The following is a 17,819-nucleotide window of genomic DNA, read 5'->3' as shown; positions in this document are numbered from 1 at the left end:
AGCTTATTCCTCTGCATTTGTTTTCAGAGGTAGTCGTTGCATTAAGAGGCAGGCTGCACTGGCATCTGCTATGACATTTGCCAGCTCCTGAAAGGGCATTATGATGGTATCAAGTCAGTGACGCAAGTTGCAGAATATCCTGGTGGAGCATGAGAAATCCAGGTTTACAGTGGTTTCTTGCCATCCCGGTTATCTGCCTTCAACTAGAGAATCCATGAGTGCTGTAGCTGTATCTGGGCCTTGAGTGACATCAAACTCTTTTCTCACTCTCCTGGGACCGGCATAACACTTTATCTTTCCTGTAGTGATGCAGGATGCTTCTGGCCACTGTCATTTAGAGCAGTTGAGCAAAATGATCTTCAGTAATACAGACCTGTGATATTCTCTAGATTGTGTTCGTGACAGTGCTTGTAAGGTCGATATGAAGCCTTGCAACAACAATAACAACAGCATATTTATATAGTGCTTGTAAGGTCCCAAGGTACTTCACAGGAGCATTATAAACAAAATATTACACCGAGTCACATAGGGAGACATTAGCTCTGACGACTAAAAGCTTGGTGAAAGAGGTAGGATTTAAGGCGTGTCTTAAAGGACAAAAGTGTGGTAGAGAGGTGGAGAGGTTTAGGGATGAAATTTCAGACCCTAAAGCCTAAGCAACTGAAGGCACAGCCACCAATGGTGGAGCGATTAAAATTGGTGAAACTCAGGAGACCAGAATTAGAGAGGTCAGTGAGCACAGGGTTGATAGGAGAAGGGGACTCGGGTGAATTAAGACATGGGCAACAGAGTTATGGATGACCTCAAGTTTCCGAAGAATATAATGTGGGAGGCTAGCCAAGAGTGCATTGGGATAGTCGAGTCTAGAGCTAACATCGGCACGAATGAAGTTTTCAGCAGTGGATGAAATGAGATGGGCAAAGTCAGATGGTGTTACAGAGGTGGAAATAGGTAGTCTTAGTGATGGCGCAAATATGGGTTGGAAGCTCACCTCGGGGTCAGATTTGACACCAAGGTCACGATCAGATTGGTTTAATCTCAGACTGTTGCCAAGGAGAGGAATGGAGACAATAGCCAGGGAACAGGGTTTGGAGTGGGGACCAAAAACAATGGCCTCAGTCTTCCCAATGTATTTTTGGAGGAAACCTTTGCTGATCTAGTACTGGGTGTTGAATAAGCAATCTGATAATGTAGCAACTGTGAAGGAGTTGAGAGAGATGGTGGTAAGGTAGAACTGCTGTTGCCAGCGTACTTATGAAAGCTAACTTATGGAAATCGGCTTGAGTTTTGGGACTGAGGTGATTGTCGTTGCCTTGATGCCTACATGTATAAGGTATGGGTTGGCACTGTGACTGGGGAAAGTTCTTAACCATCTTCCAGGAGCAGTCCCTTTGCTATTACCAGTCATGTAACGGAGATCCAGTGAGCATTCCTTCCGGGCAGATAAAAAGATGCCTAGTTATTTGACATTGTAGAAGAGCTGGATATCAGGGGCAGTGCTCAGTATTCAAGGTGTTCATTGGCTGGGCTACTTTTTGGAAGCTCCACATGTTGAACTCACCAATGTAGATCATTGGGTGATTGACGTTTGGTCGGCCTATGGTTGGCCATGTTTCTGGCGGCTTGTAAGCATTCACAACGTTCGGCTTGTTCACTCTGATTGTAATGAAAAATTGTGAGCTGTCTGCTGGTAGGTTTTCGCAGCTTTCATAACTGGATTGGCCCGGATGTATGTGACCATACCATAATTTGTGTGATATTGGCACATTGTCATGTGGAATCCATGAATCTGCATTTGGTTTGGGTTGGGTTCAGGAAGTTACTTCAAAAAGCAAGAGCATCAATCGTTTGTGTTCTAAATTCCCATGACAAGATCTCACACTTTCTCTAGATAGACTTTCGATGTTGAGTTGATAAATGTGGAGTGCTGGACCAATTATCTTGGTCGGTTGGTCCTGAAAGGAACCTTTGGCTGACAAATTTGATGCTTTTCAGACTGGGGGGCCACATTCAGGCATTCAGTCAGCTTCTTGATGATATTAGGTAGCAGTTGTTGATGAATTAGCACATACATGGAGACCATGTGCAGGTTGTCAAAACTCCCTGAGCCCTTTTCTAATATGACTGGAAGTCTGACTGCTCTGCTGTCATGTGTATGAAGTTGTTTTTGCACTCACCTTAAAATAGTGCCTCTCAATTAGATACAGAATTGCTGCTTTCTTTTAGGTTAATAGTGCCACTTTGGGTAACTTTTAGACTACCAACCAACTGAGTATCAGGTCCGTGACCATTATTGCTGGAATAGAATTACAAAGTACAAAAGGAGGCCATTTTTCCCAGCATTGCTGTGCTGGCTCTTTGAAAGAGCTACCCAATTAATTTCACGCCACTGCCCTTTCCCCATTGCCCTGAAAATGATTCCTTTTTGAGTATACATCTAGTGGCCTTTTAAAATTTACTATTGAATCTGCTTCTGCCATCCTTTCAGGCAGTGCTTTCTAGATCATTACAACTCACAGCAGAAAATGATTCCTCTTCATCTTTTCTGTAGTTCTTTTGCTAATTATCAGTGTCCCCTGGTTACTGACCATTCTGCCAGCAGAAGCAGTTTCTCCTTATCTGCCCTATCAAAACCCCTCTGTATTTTGAACGCCTCTTCTAAATCTCTCCTTAACCTTCTTTGCTCGAAGAGGGGCTAAGAATTTTTTGGTTTAGTTATTACATTGTTCACCTGCATCTTCCAACATTGGGTGCTGACTGTCTTTGCCAGAAGGAAAGGATCAAAAGCATCAGTGCAGTGCAGCCAAGGGACCATGACTCCTTTAGTCCATTTTGAGTGTAGAATCTGTGTTAACGACATCCAAGTGAATTTAGGGTGATACAGGATAGTCTGCACTCTCACAACTATGTGTAGAAGCTATATGTGAAACAGAAGGATAATGTGGAATTCATTACAGAATTGGAGGCAGAGCGAGCCTGGTGCTCAGAATTGTGTATCAAACTCCTGAAGGCACGCTTTGTGACTCAGAAAGCAACTTCTGTTGCGTGAGCCTGTTAATTATTTTTAAATCTACTATCACTACCCTAACAGCCTACTAATAAAGAAATGAGTGATTATGTGACCGAGCTGTAATTCCTGATTGTTATCATGCCTGCTGACAATAAAGCTGTGTATGTGGATGAAGGTGGTTAGTTATCTAATCTGGGAGCTCTGAAATCCAGTGCATGGGAATTGCATGATGGTCCCTTGGCTGCACTGCACTATTTCTACTAATACTTCTTCCTTTCAGATTATGGCGCTGCTGTTTATGGAGTTTTTGGCATAATTTAATTAGTTCACTTTTTTTGCAGCTACCCTTCTGCTCTTCATGCTTTCTGACAACTATGGTACCCTATACGGCATGTTACGGTACCAGTAGGGCTTTCTTCTGTTTCATACCCTCTCCTAGTTTCTTGCTGTGCAAAACCAGCGTCAATGAAAATTCTCATATTGCCTAAGTTCAGATAGTTAGAACTGACTTGTGCGTCATTTATCCTTTCAGCTTTGGGGACATGTTGTCATTCACCTTGACTGCATTCGTTGAGCTCATGGACCATGGGATTGTCTCCTGGGATACGTTCTCTGTGGCTTTCATCAAAAAGGTACTGAGATGGCTGGTATGAAGTGAGAGTGGAGTGATGGAGGGAAGGGGAGGTTTGGTAAGACAATGCACCTCTTGTATGGGAAACAAAGGAACAAGAGTAGGTCATTCAGCCCCTCGAACCTGTTCTGCCATTCAGTTAGATCATGGTTGATCTGTGCCTTAACTCCATCCATCTGCTTTGATTCTATAAAATCGCTAAAAGTTAGTGAACAGGTCCAAAAATGAAGGGCTAATGGACTGGTGGCTTTATGTCAAGATGCCTGGACTACAAAAGGGTGGAGGTTGTTACAAATATATATAGCCCTGGTTAGACCCTATTTAAAGTACTCATTCAGTTCCAGGAGGGTATATTGGTCATGGAAGGGTAACAGCACAGATTTATGCACTTTAGTGTCCCACAAACAGATAATGGTCAAATAATCTTTCAGTTGAGGGATAAATATTGGCTAGAGATTCCCCTGCTCTTTGGCGAAACAGTGCCTTGGGACCTTTTATGTCTAACTGAGAAAGTAGATAAGGCCTCAATTTAATACCTCCTTTGAAAGACAGTGGAGCATTCTGCAGAACCTCTTCCAGCTGAAGTACTTCTACTTGTCATGGCTCCCACTGCTCTAAATCCCTCGCATTTATACTGAGTTTGGATTCCCTCAGACTCTTGCTCTGAGTAAAAGATTGTGGGCTCAAGTTCCACTCCAGAAACTTGAGTGCATAATTTTGGTTGACTTTCGGATACTAAGTCTGTTCCCTTCGGTCAACATTAGAGATCCCATGGCACTGTGAAGAAGAAAAGCAGGGGAACTCTCCCCAGTTTCCTGGCCAACATTTACATCAACCAACATCACAAAAAAACAATGTAATCTGGTTATTGTCACAATGCTGTTTGAGGAACCAGAACATTGTGTGTAAGTTGGCTTCCAATTTTGTTTAACAGCAATCCTTGCAATTGAAAACAGTTCATTGTATTGCCTTCCCTGGTGAAGTAACACTTCTGCTCTCTGCTCTGTGAAAGCCTAAATAACCAAAATTCATAACTCTCTGATGAGTGGCTACATTTAAAAAACCTTAGTAATTGGAATAATAGCTGCAGTTGAGTTATCACATAATCATTTGACCAGCATCGGTGAGTTGAAAAGGCAAAAATGATTTATGAACCTTAACAGAATTTCAAAACTAAAATGCTGTTGTATGTTTGTAGCTAGCTATTTTCTATTTTGGCAAGAATTTTAAGGGATAATTCCACAATCCTCAGTGGAGAGTTATGCTCAGAGTGTGGCTGGGGGGGCATGAGTTGTGAGTGGTGGAAGGGAAAATTGGTGTTGCTCTGTTGTAGCCCAGCCTCTAATCCGTGTTCCCCCTGAGTGTCGTTGTCCACTGGAATCTCAGAATTAGCCTTTTAGGATATCTCCTCATAAAGGTGAGGCATAACTGATGGTATGGATGAAATGGTAGCAATTTTAAGACCTACCTAAATCACTAAATCTAGTGAACAGGTATAAATGAATTAAAAAGGGGAATGGAACATTGTATTTCAGTCCCTGTGATAAAAGACAATGGGGTGGGATTTATGTTACAGTTATATAAAGCTCTGGTTGAACCCCTATAATGCATTATTAGGGATGTGGTAAAAGGCCATTTAAATCATAATATGATTGGATAGATTCAGTTGGATTTATGAAAGGGAAATAGTGTTTAGTAAATCTATTAGTTTTTTGGGATTGTAATTAGCAGGATAGATAAGGGATGTAGTAGCATATTTGGCTTTTCAAAAAAATTAAATAAGGTGCCACCTAGGAAGTTGGTACTCAAAATTAGGGCTCATGGAATTGGGGTAATATGTTGGCATGGATTTGGAATTGATTAATGGTCAGAAAACAGAATAAAATAAACAGGCCATTATTGGGTGGCAGCTTTTAATTAGTGGTTTAACCAGGGTTACTGCTTGGGCCTGAACTATTTACAACCTATATCATTGACTTAGATGCTTTACAATTGGTCCCCTCATCCAAGTTCGTTGATAATACAAAGTTAGGTGGGAAAGTAAGCTGTGAAAAGGTCACAAAGAGGCCTCAAAGGGATATAAATAGATTAATTGAGTTGGAAAGAACATGGCAGATTGAATTTAATGTGAGGAAATGTGATCTTATCCACTTTGGTAGGAAAAATAGCTAGAATATTTTTAAATGCTGAGAGACTGAAAAACGTTGGCATTCAGAGAGACCTTGGTGTTCAGTACACAAGTTGCAGAAAGTCAACATAAACGTACAGCAAGTGATTAGGAAAGCAAATGGTATGATAGCCATAATTAGAAAGGGATTGGAATATAAGAATAAAAAAGTCTTACTGCAATTATATAAAGCTGTGCAGTACTGTGAACAGTTTTGGTCTCCTTACCCAAGAAAATGAATACTTGCCTTAGAGGGAAAGTAATAAAGGTTCTCTAGACTGATTCTCAGAGTGAGGGGATTGGCCTATGAGGAATAGGCTAAGTGTATATTCTCCAGAGTTCAGACAAATGAGAGGTGATCTCATTGGAACATTGAAATTCTTAAATAGTTTGATAGGGTAGATGCAGGGAGTATGTTTCACCTGCCTGGGGAATCTAGCACTAGGGCTTGCAGTCTCTGCATAAGGCTGAGATGAGGAAACATTTCTTCATTCAGTGTTGTAAATCTTTGGAATTTTCTACCCCAGAGAACTGTGGGTGTTCAATTGTTGACTATATTTAAAACAAAGGAAAGACTTTTCTTATCCTTTCATGGGATAAAGCCAGCATTTATTGCCCATAACTAATTGCCCTTGAGAAGGTGGTGTGAGCTGTTGTCTTGAACCACTGTAGTACATGTGGCGTAAATAGACCCACAGTGCTCTTAGGGAGGATGTTCCAGGATTTTGACCCAGCAAGTGAATGAACAGCAATGTTGTTCCAAGTCAGGAAGGTGTGTGACTTGAGGGGAACTTGCAGTTACTGCTGTTCCTATGCATATGTTGTCCTTGTCTTCCTAGGTTGTAGAGGTCACGGGTTTGGAAGGTGCTGTCGAAGAAGCCTTGGTGAGTTGCAGCAGTGCATTTTGTAGATGATCCACACTGCTGCCACTAATGCGTCAGTGGTGGAGGGAGTGAATGTTGAAGGTGATGGATGGGGTGCCAATCAAATGGGCTGCTTGTCCTGGATGGTGTCAAGCTTCTTGAGTGCTGTAGGAGCTGTACTCATCCAGGCAAGTGGAGAGTATTCCATCGTGCTCCTGGCTTGAGCCTTGTAGATGGTGAACAGGCTTGTGGGAGTGAGAAGGTGAGTTACTCGCTGTGGATTTCCCAGCCTCTGATCTGCTCTTGTATTTATATGGCTGATCCAGTTCATTTTCTGGAAAACGGCACCCCCAGCATGTTGATGTTGGGGGATTCAATGATTGTAATGTCAGGGGAGATAGTTAGATTTTCTCTTATTGGAGATGGTCTTTGCCCACCACTTGTGTGGCATAAATGTCACTTTTTTCTACATTATAACAGTGAATATACTTCAAAATTATTTCACCGGTTGTAAATTGCCTTGGTCATGAAAAGCCTACATAAATGCTAGTCTGTCTTAATGTAACAATTTGCGCACAGTAAGTTGCCACAATTAGCTATGCGATAATATCCAGATAAACTGTTTTTGAGATGTTGATTGAGGGATAACTACCAGCTAGGACACCAGGGATAACTTTGAAATAGTGCCATGGGATCTTTTACATCCACCTGAGATAGCAGATTAATGTTTCATTTGAAAGATAGCACCTCCAACAGTACTGCACTCCCTTAGTACTGCAACAGATTGTCAGCCTTGATTTTTATGCTCAAGTCCTGGAGTGGGATTTAAAACCGGAACCTTGTGACTCAGAAGTAGCAGTGGTGCTCACTAAGCCACAGCTAACACCTAATTTAGAGACAGAGATCGATTTAGATTTTTGGATACTAAAGGAATTAATTGATGTGGAGGTAGTGTGGCAAAGTGGAGCTGCGATAGAAAATCAACTGAGGTCTTATTGAATGGTGAAGCAGGCTCTAAGTGCCTAATGGGCTACCCCTGCTCTTTTATGTAATGTTCCTAGGAAGCATTTTGAAACCTAGTAGCAGTCTGGTAGAAATTGGTAACCAATGATGCAATGGCTGCATACATCGGTGCTTCACACATCATACAACATGTTACGCTTCACAAGTTGCATTTCCTTATATATTTTTTTTAATGATGCCTATTATTAACAACTAATATTCTGTTCTCCCCTTTCACCACCTCCCGTCAAAGAAAAACTTGCAATAAATAAAATGAAGGGAAAAAAATGAGCAGGGTAAATAAGCAGTTGAACACTTTTATCTTGTTCTGTGTTGTAGTCTGTAGCGCAGCGTGTACTAAAGAAAATAGTATTAAACTTTTTTCATTACCTTCAGAGTTTAAAATACTGCTTGCTGAGTTACCTTGATGGACAATTTAAAAAAAAATCTGTAAAAACTCACCGATATCACAGTGAGTCTGACAGAGTCTAAGATTAACTGCCTCGTGAACTAACTAACCACCGACCCACCCTCCCCCCCAACTTCCCCCCTGACACCCCCAACAAAGAGAATTGATTGGCACAGCGTCTGCATATAGTGGTTCAGATGTTACCAGCTTCACAAAAGGTGTAGGTTTAGAAGTAGCAATTCTGGGAAGGGTGTAAAGTTGTATCCAAGTGTGGGAAGTGATACTTTTGCAGAAATTTTTTGGATAGAATTTAAAACTTACTGTTTATTTTATGTATTTTTCAGATAGCGAGCTATGTGAACAAATCTGCTACGGATGTGTCTGTGTTGCAAAGGTCGCTCGCAATCTTGGAGTCTATGGTGTTGAACAGCTATGATCTCTACCAGAAGGTGGCACAAGAGATTACTATTGGCCAACTAATGCCACATCTACAAGGGTAAGTTCTCAAAATTCTTTACCTGGAGACAAATAAGATGTTGAGTCAGATTAGTATGATGTGCCTTGAGTAAGCATTATAAAAAGGAATTTAGAGGCACTAGATGATTCACAAAATGAAACCAGAACTGAGGGATCATAACTATCAGGGAAGCTGAAGATGCTAGGCTTCATAGAAACATATAAGACCCTGAGGAGTTTTGATATAGTATATACTGGGAGGATGTTTCCTCTTGTGGGGAAGACTAGAACCAGGGGACACAATTTAAAAAGAAGAGGTCTACCATTTAATACGGAGATGAGGAAAAATATTTTCTCTCAAATGATCGTTAATATGTGAAACAAAAACAGAATTACCTGGAAAAACTCAGCAGGTCTGGCAGCATCGGCGGAGAAGAAAAGAGTTGACGTTTTGAGTCCTCATGACCCTTCAACAGAACTGAGTGAATCTTAGGAAAGGGGTGAAATATAAGCTGGTTTAAGGTGTGTGTGTGGGGGGGGTGTGGTGAAGAAGTGGTGGGGGGGTTGTAGGGACAAGCAAGCAGTGATAGGAGCAGAGAATCAAAAGATGTCACAGACAAAAGAACACAGAGGTGTTGAAGGTAGTGATATTATCTAAACAAATGTGCTAATTAAGAATGGATGGTAGGGCACTCAAGGTACAGCTCTAGTGGGGGTGGGGTGGAAAGGCTAGCAGGGCATAAAACATTTAAAAATAATGGAAATGGGTGGAAAAAGAAAAATCTACATAAATTATTGGAAAAAACAAAAGGAAGGGGAAAGAAACAGAAAGGGGGTGGGGATGGAGGAGGGAGTTCAAGATCTAAAGTTGTTGAATTCAATATTCAGTCCGGAAAGCTGTAAGGTGCCTAGTCGGAAGATGAGGTGCTGTTCCTCCAGTTGGGCTTCACTGGAACAATGCAGCAAGCCAAGGACAGACATGTGGGCAAGAGACAGGGAGGTTTGGGTCATTCTTGCGGACAGACCGAAGGAGTTCTGCAAAGCGGTCGCCCAGTTTACGTTTTGTCTCTCCAATGTAGAGGAGACCACATTGGGAGCAATGAATGCAGTAGACTAAGTTGGGGGAAATGCAAGTGAAATGCTGCCTCACTTGAAAGGATTGTTTGGGCCCTTGGATGGTGAGGAGAGAGGAAGTGAAGGGGCAGGTGTTGCATCTTTTGCGTGGGCATGGGGAGGTGCCATAGGTGGGGGTTGAGGAGTAGGGGGTGATGGAGGAGTGGACCAGGGTGTCCCGGAGGGAACAATCCCTACGGAATGCTGCCGGGGGGGTGAAGGGAAGATGTGTTTGGTGGTGACATCATGGTGGAGTTGGCAGAAATGGCGGAGGATGATCCTTTGAATTTGGAGGCTGGTGGGGTGATAAGTGAGGACAAGGGGGACCCTATCATGTTTCTGGGAGGGAGGAGAAGGCATGAGGGCGGATGCGCGGGAGATGGGCCGGACACGGTTGAGGGCCCTGTCAACGACCGTGGGTGGAAAACCTTGGTTAAGGAAGAAGGAGGACATGTCAGAGGAACTGTTTTTGAAGGTAGCATCATCAGAACAGATGCAACGGAGGCGAAGGAACTGAGAGAATGGGATGGAGTCCTTACAGGAAGCGGGGTGTGAGGAGCTGTAGTCGAGGTAGCTGTGGGAGTCGGTAGGCTTGTAATGGATATTGGTGAACAGTCTATCACCAGAGATTGAGACAGAGAGGACAAGGAAGGGAAGGGAAGTGTCAGAGATGGACCAAATGAAAATGATGGAGGGGTGGAGATTGGAAGCAAAATTAATAAATTTTTCCAAGTCCCGACGAGAGCATGAAGCAGCATCGATGTACCGGAGAAAGAGTTGTGGAAGAGAGCCAGTGTAGGACTGGAACAAGGAATGTTCCACATACCCCATGAAGAGACAGGCATAGCTGGGGCCCATAGCCACACCTTTTATTTGGAGGAAGTGAGAGGAGTTGAAGGAGAAATTGTTCAGTGTGAGAACAAGTTCAGCCAGATGGAGGAGAGTAGTGGTGGATGGGGATTGTTCTGGCCTCTGTTCGAGGAAGAAGCTAAGGGCCCTCAGACCATCCTGGTGGGGGATGGAGGTGTAGAGGGATTGGACGTCCATGGTGAAGAGGAAGCGGTTGGGGCCAGGGAACTGGAAATTGTTGATGTGACGTAAGGTATCAGTTTTTCCAGGTAATTCTGTTTTTGTTTTGGATTTCCAGCATCCGCAGTTTTTTGTTTTTATCTGTTAGTAGTGGAATTCACTTCCCCGGAAAGTAGTGGAGGCTAGGTCATTGAATTTATTCAAGGCAGAATTAGACAGAGTTTTGATAGATAAGGGAGTCCAGGGTTATGGGAGCAGACGGCAAAGTGGAGTTGAGACCACAATTAGATCAGCCATGATCTTATTGAATGGTGGAGAAGACTTGAAGGGCTGAATGGCCTACTCCAGCTCCCAAGTCCCATTTTATGTGGGCAGGCCAATTATGTCCCATGCTCTTTGTGTTAAAACTGAGCAGTTTTCATTTAATGAATGAGTTAGAATGGTGAAGTTTATAAGGGGATTTAGTAGAGGTTCAAAATTCTGATGGCTTTTGAAAGACTAGATAGAGAGAATTATTTCCACTGGCAGGAAGGTTGATGCCCAGAGGACTTCAATTTAAGATAATTGGTAAAAAAAAACAAAGACTACATTATTATGATTCAGGCCTTGCCTGAAAAGGTGGTTAAACTTGGATTTATACTTGTAAAAGGGAAATGTGCAGGGTTATGTGGAAAGAGCAGAGGAACAGGACAAAATGGTTATGCTTTCAGAGTTGGCACGGGCATGTTGAATTGGCCTCCTTCTAAGTTCTATGATTCATGCACCAGTTGTGGTTGGCAGGGTGAATGATCGGACTGCTCCCAAGCCTTATATCAGTGCAACCAACATGCAGCTTACAAGAGGTACATATTTAACTCTTCATCCAATAAATCATTTGTTCCCCATGGAAAGCTGCTGGCCTTTTTACAGCTGGCCTCCTCAGTGAGGTGTTTTAGCTCTGACGGGGCCTGTTTTTTTATTCGTTCATGGGATGTGGGCATTGCTGGCTAGGCCAGCTGGAATATGAAATTTTAAAAATCTCTTCAAAAGAACAAGGTGTAGAAATTGATGGAAACCTGGGATGAAAGGCATTATTAGTACGGGTTTATGGTATAGCATTTGTTGAAAATATGATTCCTTATTTCTAAGTTACATTTCCTGGTTGAAGATCTGTGATTCTCCTCTGGTTATTCCCTCCCTGTAGAAAGTGGGATGAGTGAAATTGGAAACATGGGGAACTATGGCTAAAAATCTACTTCTCCGTATTTCTGTGCAAGAAACTAATATTCCTCGTCTGTATCCAGAGCAAAACATTATGGTTATCGGTATTATTTAAAATAGAGCTGTTCACTAAAGGTCCCACAGCTGATGCCAGATGAGAAGCTTCCTGTTTGAGTGTTGAGACACAAAAGAGCCAGGAGATATTACAAATTAAAAACCCACCCTGTCTGGATGGGCTTCATCCTTGGTTGCTGAGGGAACTAAGTATGGAAATAATGGAACAACTGCCCATTTACTTTCAGTCTTCTTTGGATATGAGAGTGGTGCCAGAGGTTGGGTGGGTTTCAAGCATTAGAATAGAGAATGTGAAAGGAAGATATAATAGAGGTTCAAAATCCTGATGGCTTTTGATAGATTACATAGGGTGAAATTGTTTCCAAGGCAGGAGGGTTGATAACAGATTTCAAAAAATGGAGAGAGGGCAGCTCTGACCTGCCAGCCTAATGTTGGTGGTCAGGATATTTTTTAGAGATGTTAATTTGGTACAAAATGAATTAGCACTGGGAAAATGAGCACTTGAAACACCATAGCATACAGGGCTACAGGCCAAGTGCTGGAAAATGGGATTAGAATAAATAGGTGCTTGATGGCTGGCATGGACACGATGGGCTGAAAGGCCAATTTCTGTGCTGTATAACTATGACTCTATGACTCTGAAAATATGGATTAATGAATGGAAGCCAACATGGATTTGTTAAAGGCAAATCGTGTTTGATTAACTTGAGCTTTTTGATGAAGTAATGCAGTGGACTAATAAGGGTAATGGAATGGATGTTGTGTATATGGACTTTTAAAAGCCATTTGATAAAGGATCACATGGTGGACTTGCTAGCAAAATTGAAGCTCATGAAATTAAAGAGACAGAGGCTGCAAGAGACAGAAAGCAAGGATTTAGTGATGAATATTTTTCAGACTGGACTTGGGTATACAGGGCAGAGTTTCAAAGTTTGCAGATGACACAACATTTGGAATTGTAGTAAACAATGAAGAGGATAGTAACAAGCTTCAGGAGGACATACACTGGTGAACTGGGCAAACGTAGGCAGATGAACTTTAATGCAGAGATGTGTGAAGTGATGTATTTTGGAAGGAAGAATGAGGAGAAGTGCACTATAGACTAAACTGCACAATTTTAAGGGGTGCAAGAACAGAGAGATCTGGGAGTGTAAATACATAAGCTTTTGAAGGTGCAAAGTTTTAAAACAAGAAGCACATGGTATCCTTTGCTTTATAAATAGAGGCACAGGGTACAATGACAAGTAAGTTCCATTGAACCTTTATAAATCACTGGTTAGGCTTCAGCTGGAGTTCTGTGTCCAATGTTGAATATTATATTTCAATGAGGATGTCAAGGCCTTAGCGAGGAAGAAGAGGAGATTTCATAGAATCATTGGTTACAACACCAGAGGAGGTCATTGGCCTGTCATATCAATGCCAGCTCCCTGGCAGAGCTACTCACCTAATCCTACTCCCCTGCTTTTTCCCCAGTAGAAATTTATTACAATGGCACCACAAATCAGGGACTTTAGTTGAGTGGAGAGACTAGAGAAGCTGCGACAGTTCTCCTTAGAATAAAAAAAGATTTAATAGAGATTCAAATCTCTTGAAACATTTTGATACAGTATGCGAGGAGACACTATTTCCAGTGGCAGCAGAGTCGATAACCAAATGACATAAATTTAAGGTATTGGCTAAAGCACTAGAGTGAAGTTGAAAATTTGTTTTACACAGTGAGTTGTTTTTGGGAATGTACTGCCTGAAAGGATGGTGGAAGCAGATAGGATATGATTTACAAAAGGGAATAGGAAACATATTGAAGGGAAAAAATGCAGGGCTGTGGGAAATGGACAGGGGAGTGCGACTGATTGGATAGCTTTGTGAAAGAGCTGGCACAAGCATAATGGGCCAAATGTGCTCTATGCTTTGTGATCTTCTAACCAGATAGGATATTTCATAATTGTTCTCCAAAATTACCTGTACATAAATAAGGAAGCAATTCATATCAAGTGCTTCATAGTATACTTCCCTTCTTAAAATCATAATGAGAGATGGCTGAGTTATCATATTCAGGCAGAACTAAATTATAGTGTGTCAAATTTAAAATTTCAAGCTTTATATTTTTTGTGTGTTATATATATATTTTCACATACGTTTACAATAATGTGTGCACATATATTACTTAGTACTGCTGTATTGTTCTTTCACCTTCAATTTATTGGCTATTGCATTGAGACTCCTACTTTAAGGAGATAAAAGAACTTATAAGGGAAACTTAGATGCTTGAGAACATTAAATGTTCCTTAAAGAAGCACTCCCCACTTACAGATCAAATAAATTGTGTGTTTACTATGACCACAATGAAGTGCTGTTAGAAATAATATGACACAAGTGGTGAGATGGTTGTGTGGGGTAGCACTGATTTATGTAGAAGAAGCAAGCCTGGTGTATTACTTACAATTGTCTCATAGCCAGCAATTTGCTTTTTATTACAAGTGAATGGATGTAAATCTGATCATTAAAATTTAATTTTGTCGGCAGAATTGATCTTGTTTAAGGTCTTGTTTAAAATGTACAAAAGAAACAGTGTGTTTCCACGTTAAAGTTTTTGGTGTTATTTTGTTCACAAAAGGTCAGATTCTGACATTCAGACTTACACGATTGCTGTGATAAATGCACTCTTCCTTAAAGCCCCTGACGACAAGAGACAGGTATTTATATTGATCTGATATCCACCAATTTGTCAGTTGCCAAGCTTAGTGCACTTATGATCTATGTCAAACAGAGGTCTGTGTCTCAGTTTGTGAGTGTGTGTTTGTGAGTGTATCTCTGTGTTTGTGTGTGTGTGTGTGTGTGCATGTTTGTGTGTCTGTGTTTCCCCACCTCAAAACTGGTCAAGATCCTTTCATTATCAACTTTTAATTCTGCTTAAAATGTATGGCACGCACTACTTTAATCATCTGCTTTATGTTTTGAAAGTGAGGTCACAGTATACATATCTTGTTGGTATTTACCAGAGGATTTCCAGTTGTTTGATCTCCCTTCTATCTTTGTCTCATCCTTTTTTTTTGCAACTGCTAAAATTGTTGTAAAATCTTGTGTGGCCATTTTACTTGATACCTGGATTTGATTGGTGGTAAACGTTAGGGACTGACATTGATTGATTTTTGTCAGGCAAAAGCATTAAGGATTATGGAACCAAGGCGGGACTTAAGATACAGATCAGCCATGTTCCAGTGATTGGTGGAATAGCTTTGAGGGGCTGAATGGCCTACTGTTCCTATTCACCTGTATCCCACTTGATCTTAACGGATGTTTGATGACAAAGGCACTATTGGTACCATCTGGTTCAGTTTCATAGTGTCTGCCCCACTAAAGCAGGGGGCTATGAAGGGATGCATTTGACTTCTTTATACTGCTGATGGAACACCTCATTGAGGGCTCAGTGTTTCACTGTTTTTGAAACTCTACAATAAATAAGTATGTGTAAATAATGGCAAAAGATTGCAGTGATGAATCAGCCATCGAATCCATGGTTATTTCTGTTCCTCTTATTGTTATTAGGCTACTAATCCACAGGCCTGGACTAATAATCCAGAGAACTCAAATTCGGATTCTTCAAAGCAGTTTCAGAATCTGAATTCAATTTAAAAACCTGGAAATTAAAAGCTGGTTATGAGTAAGAGTGACCATAAAAGCTGTCACATTGCCATTTTTAAAAAGGTTCACTAATGACCTTTTGGGATGGAAACCTGCTATCATTACCTGATCTGGCCTCTATGTGACTCCAGACCCAAGCCAGTATGGCTGACTTACCCGCCACTCAGTTGTATCCAACTGTTTCTAATGGCACAAGAGGAAGGCCCACCACCACTTTTCTCAGGGTAACTGGTGGGCAAGAAATGCTGGCCTTCCCATTGATGCCCACACCCCAAGAATGAATCTAAATAAAAAATCAGGGGTCTGCGGCTGACGAGCAATCATGCTCGTACCTATCTATGAATATTTTCATCAAAACTTGCCAAGCTTCCCGACTGAAACTGGCTCTAAGCTGCTGCTGTCGGGCTATTTTTCACTTACATTCCATGCTGCACAGCTGGGCTCATTGGCTTTTTGTAGGCAGCTTCGGAAGCACAGTTTATATTTTTTCATCACTGCCCACAAATTTGTGTTCCTTCCAGTCACTTCTTGGGAATGTTTTGTTCATTGACCTGTTTAAAGTTTGGAGAAACAAGCTTTTTAACCTTGCTTTGCAAGAACTGAGGAATGCTGAGGCTGGTGAGAATTTCCATGCTTTTAGTAACTGAAACAACAGCCTCCACAAAAAGAAGCACAACATTAAAACTCCTACTGCGCTTTCCCCATCTGGGCAAATGGGATGGGTTGCCTCTATCTTGGTTTGATGCTTAAAAATGCATCGGATTTAAACCGGGATGTGACCGAGTCAATCATCCTGCTTTTAATCAGTAACTTGCTGTCTTAAGCTGATTTTTTAATGATCTAAACCTGTTTATTGAAAAGTTGTCACTATCTCTTACATGGGAGCAAGAAGAAAGAAAGGGGTTTAAATTTAAATAAAAATAAAAGTAATGAAAATAAAAGATAAATCAGGTGGGGGAAAAAAGTTGACTAAAATTAGGACAGAAGGAGATTATTATGAGAGGGATTGAACATAAAAGTAAGGATGTTATGCTTCAGTTATACAAGGCTAAGTGAGACTGCACCTCGAATACAGTGTGCATTTTTGGTCTCTTTATTTAAGGAAGGATGTAACTGCATTGGAGGAGGTTACTAGACTGACACCTGGAATGAGTGTTTCCTCTTGTGGGTGAGTCCTGAACTAGGGGCCACTGTTTTAAAATTAGGGGCTGCCCTTTTAGGACAGAGATGAGGAGAATTTTTTTCTCTCAGGAGGTTGTGCGACTTTGGAACTCTTTGCCCCAGAAGGTGGTAGAAGTGAGGTCATTGAATATTTTTAAGGCAAATGTAAATAGATTCTTAGATAAAAGCAAAATACTGCTGATGCTGGAAAACTGAACAAAAACAAAAATACCTGGAAAAACTCAGTTCTGACAGCATCCGCGAAGAGGAATATAGTTAATGTTTCGAGTCCGTATGACTCTTCATCAGAACTGAGGAAATAGAGAAATGAGGTGAAATATAAACTGGTAAAGAGGGGTGGGACAGGTAGAGCTAGATAGAGAGCCAGTGATAGGTGGAGACAAAGAAGAGATTGCCAAAGATGTCATAGACAAAAGGACAAAGGGGTGTTAACGGTGGTGATATTATCTAAGGAATGTGCTAATGGGGACATTAAGGGTAGCAGGACAAGCTAGTGGCAGATGGTCCTAGTGGGGATGGGGTGGGGGGAAGGGATCGAAATGGGCTAAAAGGTGGAAATAAAACAATAGATCGAAATAAATTTTAAAATAGTTGGGAAAAGAAAAGTATATTTTTTCTTAAATTATAAATTATTGGAAAAAGGGGGATCTGAAAATGGGTGGGGATGGAGGAGAGAGTTCATGATCTGAAATTGTTGAACTCAATATTAAGTCCAGAAGGCTGTAAAGTGCCTAGTCAGAAGATGAGGTGCTGTTCCTCCAGTTTGCGTTGAGCTTCACTGGAGCATTGCAGCAGGCCAAGGATGGACATGTGGGTATGAGAGCAGGGTGGTGTGTTGGAATGGCAAGCAATAGGGAGGTTTGGGTCATGCCTGCGGACAGACCGAAGGTGTTCTGCAAAGCGGTCACCCAGTCTACATTTGGTTTCTTCAATGTAGAGGAGACCGCATCAGGAGCAGCGAATGCAGTAGACTAAATTGAGGGAAGTGCAAGTGAAGTGCTGCTTCACTTGAAAGGAGTGTTTAGCCTCTTGGACGGTGA

The 17,819-nt window shown here is 41.5% G+C and overlaps 1 protein-coding gene across 5 annotated transcripts in view; it reads left to right on the top strand.

Annotated features, from left to right (window-relative positions):
- The window catches only part of elmo1 (engulfment and cell motility 1 (ced-12 homolog, C. elegans)), a 277,120-nt gene that overhangs the window by 93,623 nt on the left and 165,678 nt on the right, over positions 1-17,819 (top strand). For all 5 annotated transcript variants that reach the window (XM_041184319.1, XM_041184321.1, XM_041184320.1 and 2 more), the window contains exons 8-10: positions 3,543-3,642; positions 8,427-8,578; positions 14,570-14,648. In XM_041184319.1, the coding sequence (XP_041040253.1) occupies positions 3,543-3,642; positions 8,427-8,578; positions 14,570-14,648 (331 nt within the window). The remainder of the gene's footprint in view (positions 1-3,542; positions 3,643-8,426; positions 8,579-14,569; positions 14,649-17,819) is intronic.

The sequence above is a fragment of the Carcharodon carcharias genome, chromosome 3 (genome assembly GCF_017639515.1).
Source record: "Carcharodon carcharias isolate sCarCar2 chromosome 3, sCarCar2.pri, whole genome shotgun sequence".
Lineage (NCBI taxonomy): Eukaryota > Metazoa > Chordata > Chondrichthyes > Lamniformes > Lamnidae > Carcharodon > Carcharodon carcharias.
Note: the sequence above shows the minus strand (reverse complement) of the source record. Positions and strands in the feature narration are given on the sequence as shown.